Source organism: Hipposideros armiger, unplaced genomic scaffold (genome assembly GCF_001890085.2).
Source record: "Hipposideros armiger isolate ML-2016 unplaced genomic scaffold, ASM189008v1 scaffold_965, whole genome shotgun sequence".
Lineage (NCBI taxonomy): Eukaryota > Metazoa > Chordata > Mammalia > Chiroptera > Hipposideridae > Hipposideros > Hipposideros armiger.
In genome coordinates this window covers 109306-119258 of record NW_017732315.1, presented here as the reverse complement: position 1 = coordinate 119258, position 9953 = coordinate 109306, and the positions used below count along the sequence as shown (strand labels likewise).

Genomic DNA, 9953 nt, shown 5'->3' with positions numbered 1-9953 from the left:
GACTTCTGGCTCTTCCCCAAAGTCAAAAGGATTTGGGACATCGAGGCAGCCACGGCAGCACAACTAAAGACACTCACAAAAGAGGACTTCTAGAACTGCTTCAGAAAGTGGCAAGAATAATGGGATAAGTGTTTCGAAGTGAGGGGGGAGTATTTTGAGGGGATTAATGACAATATGTCTTTTACTATAATAAATTTAAAAAAAATTAAACATTCACCATATTATTTGATCACACCTTGTAGAAGGGTATACAATAGTAAAGATGAGATGATGGCATACGACATCATAGAATGAATAACTGACAGGGACTTTATAATTTCTTGGTAGAGGAACTAAGAGGGAAGAGGCAGTTAAGATCTTCAGCTAAGTGATCATATGGATGTTATGGCTACTAGTGGAAACAGCAATCAGAAAAGGCAGGTTTATGAGATGAAGCTAATGAAGGAGAGGCCTACTAAAAATCCAGTTGGTAGCAGTAGAGTTTGGAGACAGAGTACAATACTATATATATAACAAGTACTGAATGAACATCTAGTAAATGATTTAACAGGAAAATATAAATTTACTATTTTTTTTCTGATTTATTCCCAAACCTCTGCTATATAAGGTTCTTACACTGGTTCCAAATCATACCTTGGAAGGAGGTGGTGCAGGCTTAGGAACCAGGTTCTTATAGACACTTGGAACCATGTTTGATGATTTGTTCCCATTTGCATGGTGAGATCCTGGTGAGGTGAATGCAGCAGAGAAGGCAGCAGGATCTTCTTTGGAAACTTTTTTGATGACTAGCATTTTGGAGGGTTGCTTGGCACCAGGTGGGTTTTCTGTGAAATACAACCAGTGGAGAGACAAAAGAATGTCAAACCTATTGGTTAACAGGAAGCATAGTTTATAAGGCCTCAATTTCAACAAAGAGCTAACAGCTGAGACTGAGTGACCATTTCCTAGTGTGCACTTAACAGATACGCTCATAAGCGACACTACTTGGGAACCGTAGGAAAAAAGGCAGCATTTTAAGCACTTGATTTTAAATTCATAAATCAACCAGAAAGCCCAAAGATGTTAGTAGTTTTTCAGGGCATAACATGTCTCAAGTGTATGCTGTAATCACTCAGGCACAGACCAAACAAGAACATATCCAAGTGTGCAGCTCCTGTCAGCATGGGAATGGGGATGAGAAAATTGGGGGGAAATGTCTGCCATGGGACTTTCTGATGAGAAACTGGAGCAAAGCTAGATATCATTAACAAGGGGGAAATGACACAGCAATCATCCTCAATCCTATAAATCAAGATTGAAACCCAGTATTCAGATATGCTAAAGCCTTCCCAATAGATGACTGGTAACCTGAACATGTCTAATGTAGACTAGGAGAGTCCAATTTATAAATGCCAAAGAATCCAATGCTACAGGTCAGGTTTGGTTTGAAATACACTGATTTGTCTATTAATTTTTTATTTTTTATAAGGCTCATTATTCCCAACACATATATAAATGTGTGTGTTTACATATTTTCTGCTTGCCCCATATAACAGCAGCAACAAGCATCATTTATTACTGTCCCCTCACACAACAAACACCCTAAAACTCAGCAACTGGAACCTGGTTGAACAAAACTGTCTATAGGATGTGGTATTATGTAGCCTTTTAAACATTTTAGAAGAATATTTAGTAATATGGAAGAATGCTTAGAATACAGTTATATATGCCTACCAAATATTTAGGAGACAATTATAACACGTAAAATTCAATTTAATTATTATAAGCAAATTAGCAATGTTAACAAAAAATTACTTCTTATAAGCTTTATATTATTCTCCCTTTGCTTAAAACCTGCTTTCAAATTCAGGGCTCTACAAGCTCTCAAAAATATTTGTATTCTGACTGTACTATTATTATATTGCAATACTATTTGAGGGGGCAGAGTAAGAGTTAATAGGTGTTAGTTACCATGTACAAATGGATGAGATGAGAAACGAGATAAAGAAACAAACATAAAAAGAGAGATAAAGAATTTTTGCTCCTCTCCCTGCTAAGAAAAAAATTAAAGTTGTGCCTTTAAAATGGCAAAATCTACCTACCCCACACTCCAGAAGGGGTCCCAATAGGTCTGCATGGCTGATTCTGTTTGCCAGCTTCTGGATTCAAAGAAGGCTAGGAAAAAAGGGACATTAATGGTTGATACAGAAAGCTAATCATTTTGGCACTTTCTGTAAAGTAGCCATCACCATGGAACCTATCAAATAATTATATCAGCAGCACTTACTTAATGCTGTATTCAGAATTAACAAGCAGAAGATGTTGAAATACAAAATCAATAGGTCTTATATTAATCTTAGGCTCTTTTGGGTTTCATTTCCTTGAAAAAGAGGATTAAAATTAAAAAAGAAAATAAACAGACTAAATGTGCAAGTTCTCATCTTCCTACAGGATATGTATGCCAAATAAAGAGGCACAGAAAGCTGAATGAATAAGAATGTGAATCACTTTTTTCAGATTTAAGGACAATCTAGTCAGTCAAATGTGTAGTATTCCATAGCATTTCTAAGATTACTTTAGGGCAGAGGCAAACGAAGTGCCAGGGACTGTGTTAGAAATACAAAAGCAATTAAACCAATTAAGAAGAGCCCTTGTCCCCACAAGTTTACAAAGATAAACTTGTAGACAAATAAGTACAATAAAAGGTTACAGGGGCTAGGATAAATATTCACATTAGGGAAGAAGGAGTACTAAAGAAGAAACAGTCAATCCCACTTGAAAGAGAAGTGCTATTAGAAAAGGTTTCATTAGAGGTGATGACTAAGTCCTTAAAGATGAATTCCAAAGATGGAACATGGGTGATTCCAAGAACAGAATGTTTAATGAACACCAAGATAGGAAAGCATGAAAAAGAACAGAATATTCAGCTATCTGCAAATAATTCAACATGATGGTGCTAAGGAAGGAGGGGACTCTTCTATAGGGAGAGAGATGTCTGGCAAAGCAGATGAGAAGAGGATTGTGAAGTATTTTTTAGGGAGACTGACTTTTATTCTGTAGGTTATAGAGATCAATCTTTCATGCAGAGTTATGATTTAATCGTTAGTTTACAACAGTCTGGTAGCAGCTTGAAGGACATATTTGAGCGGTTTAAACATTAGCTAGACCATTCCCATAGACCAGGAGAGTAATGAAAGGAAGAGATGAGGATGGAGAAACGTTAAGAGCAATAGACTAGCCTCAGTAGCTAAGTGTATAAGGGGTGAAAATGACACTGGTGTCCAAGCCCAAACTGGTTAATAGAGTAGGAAATAGCTTTTCATCACAACTGACTATCGAACATTAAATAAACAGAAAGATACCCAGACTCTAATGCGGTGCTTCTAAATCAAAATCTCCAGGAGTGGGGCCCCAGCAGGTTATGTATTTTCAACCTGTAAGGTGAGAATCCCTACCATAGAATGAGCAAAGATACAAACACCAACTCATTATATAAATGGATAAATCGGTGACAGAATATGAAAGACAGATGAATATATTCTTTAGGATGGAACAGTATGGGTAGAATGAGTCCCCATGGATAAAGCTATGTTTTCTTGTTTTGCTTTAACAGGCCTAGAGTAGATGTGAACAAAACCAACTCCATCTCTCTGCCCTGGATTTCATTTGATTTTTTTAAGTTCCATGCTGTGACCTTTGACTAACCTCAATGTCCTTAGCAAGCACACTAAAGCCTTCTAGCCTGTGTTTCTTAAAATGAAGCCATAAATATTTTTGTTAGTAACAGCTGGAATGGCAAGACAACTGAGATGAATATCAAAATGGTGATAGTATCAATGATAAACAAACATCTATCACAAGACCACTAGGAAGCATGGCCCCTGGTACTACTGCATTCTTTGTCCCTTTGTCCTGTCAATCATTGGTACCCCACTTATACTGTTAAAAAAGTACAGTAACAGGAGCCTGTAATGGAGAATACCATATTTCCTCATGTATAAGATGCACCTTAATTTTGGAGCCCGAATTTTGAAAAAAAAAAAAAAAAAGAATTACATAAAGTTATTGAACTCAGGTTTTATTCATCATAAAATTCATACAACTCCTCATCACTGTCAAAACTCCCAACGATTAGCTTGTCCTCATCTGTATCTGATGGCGAATCACTGTCTTCATATATTGCCTCGTCCTCAGCGGGAAATGCAAGTAAAAAAAAAAAAAACCATAGCCACTGTATAAGACGCACCCAGTTTTCAGACCCCAAATTTCTCGAAAAAGGGTGCATCTTATACATGGGGAAATACGGTAATCTGAGCAGAATTGCTGGGTCTTCTGTTCTGCTCCCACCCAATCTTCCTGTTAAGTAAATTACCCTGTAATAAATTCTGTTATATTCTATGGAGTTGCCTGCTTCATTTGTCAGTCTTAAGATAACTTCTCGTTAGACCTTTGCTCCACCATCAGACACCTGTGTTTTTAGTTACATTCTGTCTAAGGTTTTCAGAAATACTGCCCCTATTTATGTGATAACTTTGATCTCTTTCCACTGATTTAAAATTTTTAAAAATATAACAGGTACAGAAAACTGCATAAAGCAAATGGGCAAGTTTTTGTAATCACCAGTTTAAGCAACAGAACATCACCAGCCAAACCAGAAACATTTTATAAGCCTCATTCAAACAAACAAAACCAAATAAACCCTTTCCGCCTTTTAAAAAGAACCACTATCCTGACTTACAGTGATCACCTCTTTGCTTTTACCACCCAAAAGTGTATACCTCAAAACTATAGTTGTCTCCAAAAAAATCTCTTAACTCTCTTTATCTACAACATGTATCTATATCTACAAGTATATCTATAAAATTTTTATACCTCTGTACTTCTTTATAAATTGGTAGCTGGTTCTAGCTACCCCCTTTACATTTTGGTTAGGCAACTTCTTGCTGGTTTTGTTTTTCCTTTAGGAGACACATACATCTGGTTGTGTCTCTTTTTGTGATGTTGGCAGGCACTGATGCTCATAGCCTAAAACTATTAACTCACATGAACTGCAAAACAACGATCTTTAAATTCTATCATTCCTTATTAGCTATTATACTTCTATAAAAAAGGAACTTCTATTTGGTGACTCAGTGGTACAATTTATATGGAAAAGATAAAATGCATGCTTGTTTCTAAGGTGAGGCATCATTGTGAACTCACATATTTAATCATACTTGTGATTCAAACCCTTGTAGTTATTATCCTTAATTGATATATGAAATATTCTGTATGGCCAGTAGGAACCTCTTCAATTTGGCTTCTGAATCCTTTTGATACAACCCTAGTAGTCTTTAATCGCTTCTTTGCTACTCAGCATGACAAAATATTCCAAGCTTATCTTATAAATATCCTGTGGCATTTCAAGACCACAACCTGGGCACTATGGATGCTCATTGCTATGGGGTTGGTCATTGTTTTTAGGTCTTTGCAGTGGAAAGAGCCTAGAAAAATGTATATTTTCAAAGATAAAATACCTCATGACTTCTTACTGATATTTTTAATTCAAACTGAGTACCCTGGGGTTTTACTGAACATCTCCACTTTATATCTGTAACTCCTTTCTTCTACACCAAGAGTCCTGATTTTCAAAGACACAAGGTATAAAATACACAATAAAACCTCGGACTGCGAGTAACTTGGTCTGCGAGTGTTCTGCAAGACAAGCAAACATTTCTAATGTGTACATTTTAACTTGGTAAATGAGCGATGTCCTGCAAGATGAGTAGTTTCTTTCTGGAACGAATTATGCTTGCAAACCAAGGTACTACTGTATTCAATTGCTTTATTCCATATCACAATGTTCTCAGAGTATCAATAATATACCAATATGATTTTTTTTGGGTACATGCTCTTCAAATTCTCCCATTAACCATATATTTAATATTTACCACTATTACTTTTGTTGCTATCTTCCTGGTTAGTTTGGTTGTCTGAAGCTTGTTGTCTAGTCCCTTCCTCAGGAAAAGCTTTGGGAAAAGTATTCTGTTTTTACACATTATTCGTCTGTGACCTTTATAACTGAAGTTTGACAGTATAAAATAGTTGGCTCACATTTTCTTTCTTTGAGTACTGTAATTGTTATTCCATTGACTTCTGTTATAAAGCTTTGTTGCCAAAGTGTTTCTGACTTTCTTTCTAAGTCATTTGATCTTTATATCTGCATGTCCAAAAGATATTTTTTCACTTGAGTCTAGTGTGTGTGTGTGTGTGTGTGTGTGTGTGTGTGTGTGTGTGTGTGTGTGTATTAAAATTTTTATTGGGGAATCGGGGAAGGGGAACAGACAAGTTGCTGTTCTTTTCTTCGTCAGTCTAGTTGTGGAGGACACTTCACTGGCCCATGTTGGTATTATCTTTGCGCTCTTCCTGGGTGAGGCAAATGGTCACTGGCCACTGGCCAGCTGCTCACGCTGGCTGCCAGCCACTCACGGTAGCTCATGGCAGCCCACTGCAGCCCAGATGCAGCCTACACCTCGCGGGCGACTCACGGCAGTCCAATTCCAGGTTGAGCTGTTGCTCACCATCTTAGCTGTAGAGGGCACAGCGTCACTGGCCCTCCTGTGGGATGCAAACCGTGGCCCTGCTGCTCAGAGCTGGTGCTCCTAAGCCAACTGTTAACCAAAGCGCCACACGGCCGGCCATCCTGTCTTCTAATTCTTGAAAAACATTAGTGTTTATTCTCCTGCGTTCTCCTTGTTTGTTCTTCCTTTTTCTGAAACCTTTTATTATTTTCCCTGAGTTTTAGCTCCTTCAAATTTTCTGGTTTATGTTATTCTTACACCGTTTCTTAACACAGTTTAGTTAATTTAAAAATAGGTTTGGTTTGTATCTGTCTTGAGGGCATGGACATATCTTACAGGCATACTTTGCATTGTCTGTAAGGATGTTATTCTGCTTAGTCTCTTGGTCCTTGCGTGCTGTTCATTTCTATGTAATTAATTTTTGTGAACGTAGGTTGAGACAGCTTTTCTAACATCATGCTTTAGAGCTCTCTGTTCTGTTGTTTTCATGGTGTTTCTTTGATGTCCTGGCTGTTCCCCTGCCCCACCGCCACCTTTTTATCTGTGCCTTCTCTTTCTTTTGTTTCTATTGTCTATCTCCGCAGTTTAGTCTAGATTCTATTTCCAGCAGTTTTGCCCTCAGAGGTTTTGTTCTAGAAGGGAATACTGGCTGGTTAGTATGAACAATGATAGAACCCTGTGATAGTTATCAATTTATTGCCTCCTAATTCCAAAGTCATCCTTTTTGTCTTGCTGCGTAAATGTTTCTGGGCACTTTAAAATTTTTCCTTTGCCAGCAGGTACATTAATTTTTGTCAGTGGATAACAATGAGAAACTTTTGCGTCTACTTCCAGCTTGCTTACTCAGCAGACTCCTGTGGCACACAGTTCCTGCTAAGCCAGGTTCTGAAGTACATGTGAGCTCTGACTCAAGTAAGTTGTAGCACAGACATTATGAGGTACTTTAGAAGGCAGATTTTCAGCATATTTCCTGGAGAAGTACTTCAGCAATTGCTTGGCTATTCAGTGAGCCACAACTAAGCCCTTTCCAACAAGGTCTGGATCTCAGTCCTGGGGTGGTGATGGGGGAACAGAGGGTGATTCTTTGGGTACTCTATCTTAGCCTTAGGGTTAGTGGCTGCTCCTTAATATCTGCTGTTTTTATATTCTTTAGTTTTCTTTGGTTATTAGGCAATCGTTCATTACCCCTTCCTGTTATACTTCATAATTCTTTAACTTTCCTTGTTCAAGCTATTATGTGAGTACTCCTAATTGGTCCAGTCATATCTTTCATACCTTATCTACTAGTTTTTGGAATATGGAAAACCACATTTAATTTCTAGCTGCTATTCTCAAATGAGCCCTTTAGGTTTTCTACAATGACTTGGTGGCTCTTTCGAGAATCTTAGGGCTATCTGATGCCCTGTTGCTTTCTTCAATTTCTCCAGCACAAATGCTACTACCCAGGTCTTACAGCTTTTGGTGGTTTGTCCCTATGTTGTGATTCCTCACTGTATTGTTGTAGATGTCGTCCATGGATTTTTTTTTTTTTGTTCTTCAATCCCAGCTGCTTTGTTTTTTTTTAAAATAATTTCACTTAAAAAAAGTTACAGGGCCGGCCGAGTGGCGCACTGGTTAGGAGTTGGTTTGGGAGCGCCAGCTCTAACAGCAGGGCCCCGGTTCAGATCCCATATGAGGGCCAGTGATGCTGCGCCCTCTACAGCTAAGATGGAGAACAACAGCTCGACGTGGAGCTGGGCTGCTGTGAGTCGCCAGCTACGGCGAAGGCTGCAGTGGGGCTGCAGTGGGCTGCCATGAGCTACCGTTGAGTGGCTGGTAGCCAGCGTGAGCTGCTGTGAGTGACTGTCCAACGGCTGGCAAGCGATTGCCTCATCCAGGAAGAGTGCAATGATGATACCGACATGGGCCAGTGAAGTGGCGTCCTCCACAATTAGACTGAAGAACAAAAGGACAGTAACTAGTCTATTCCCCTTCCCCGATTGCCCAATGCTGTTCCCCTCCAACAATTCCCCAAAATCTTAAAAAAAAAAAAAAAAAGTTACAAAAATAATATAAAGAACTCCTATATATCCTGCAGCTAGATTGTCATGTCAACATTTTACTGCATTCGCTCCACCATTCTCTGTAAATATATATTTTTCCTGAGCCATCTGCAGGCTGAAGGACTTGACGTTATTCACCCTCAAATACTTTATTATGTATTTCCTTAAAAGGATATTCTCTTATATAATCATAGTTCAAGTATAATCAGAAAGTTAATAAATACTATCCTCTAATTTACAACCCTTACTCAAACTGTAACACTGATGTCTTTTATAGCAAAACAAAGTTTTAAAAACATTGTTTTCCCCCTCATCCAGTATCCAGTACTTGATTTAGGTTCACATGTTGCCTTTAGTTGTTCTTTAATCTTAAACTTTTTTTATGATCATTTTAAAGAGTATAGGCTAGTTCTTTTGTAGAATCTTTTCTAATTCTTTTGTAGAAACCTCAACTTGAGTTTGTGTGATGTTTTCTCGTGGTCAAGGTTATGCCCTTTTAGAAGGAATTCAGAGGTAATGTTGGATTTTCAGTGCATCACATCACAAGGCTTATGATATCTGTCACATGACTGGTGACATTAATCTACTTTTTAATAAAATAAAATTTACATACAATAAAATGCACCAATACTAAGTATACCATTCCATCAGTTTTGAAAAATGCTTACACCTCCACAACCTCTATAAAGATAAAAAACTATTTCCTACAACTAGCAAGTTCCCCCATGCTTTCCCCCAGTCAATCCTCACTCCACGCAAGCAACCATTGTTCTTCTTTTCTTTCCTACCATACATTATTGGCCTATTGTAGAATGTCATATAAATGAAATCATACAGTATGTACCTTTTGTGTAAGGCTTCGCTGAAATTCATCATATCAGTCATTCCTTTTTATTACATAATAGTCCATTACATGATTACAGCACAACTCTTCTATTTTTATGTTAATAGACATTTCAATTATTTCCAATTTTGGGCTATTATGAATAAAATTACAGTAAATACACATATACTTTCATTTCTCTTGAGTAAATACATAGAAGTGGAAGTAATGAGCCACAGGATAAATTTATGTTTTGTTTTATAAGACACTGCCAGACTTTCCTTTCCCCAAAATAGCTGTACTACTTCATACACCTACTAACAATGTAAGAGTTTTAAGGGCTCCAAACTGTCACCAAATTTAGTGTTTGCAGACTTTTAAATTTAGCCATTCTGGTGGGTGTGTAACAGTTATCTCATAGTGGTCTTATTTAAATTTCCATATTTCTCTTAGGACTAACGACACATCATTTTTTTCACGTGCCTACTGGCCATTTATATATCTTTCTTTGTGAAGTGTCTGTTCAAATCTTGCTCACTTAAAAAAAAA

At 37.6% G+C, this 9953-nt stretch overlaps 1 protein-coding gene across 5 annotated transcripts in view; it reads right to left on the bottom strand.

Annotated features, from left to right (window-relative positions):
- Window positions 1–9953, bottom strand: part of GPBP1L1 (GC-rich promoter binding protein 1 like 1) — a 62446-nt gene that overhangs the window by 10994 nt on the left and 41499 nt on the right. For all 5 annotated transcript variants that reach the window (XM_019630939.1, XM_019630940.1, XM_019630937.1 and 2 more), the window contains 2 exons: window positions 2082–2154; window positions 634–824 (listed from right to left, as the gene is read on the bottom strand). In XM_019630939.1, the coding sequence (XP_019486484.1) occupies window positions 634–824; window positions 2082–2154 (264 nt within the window). The remainder of the gene's footprint in view (window positions 1–633; window positions 825–2081; window positions 2155–9953) is intronic.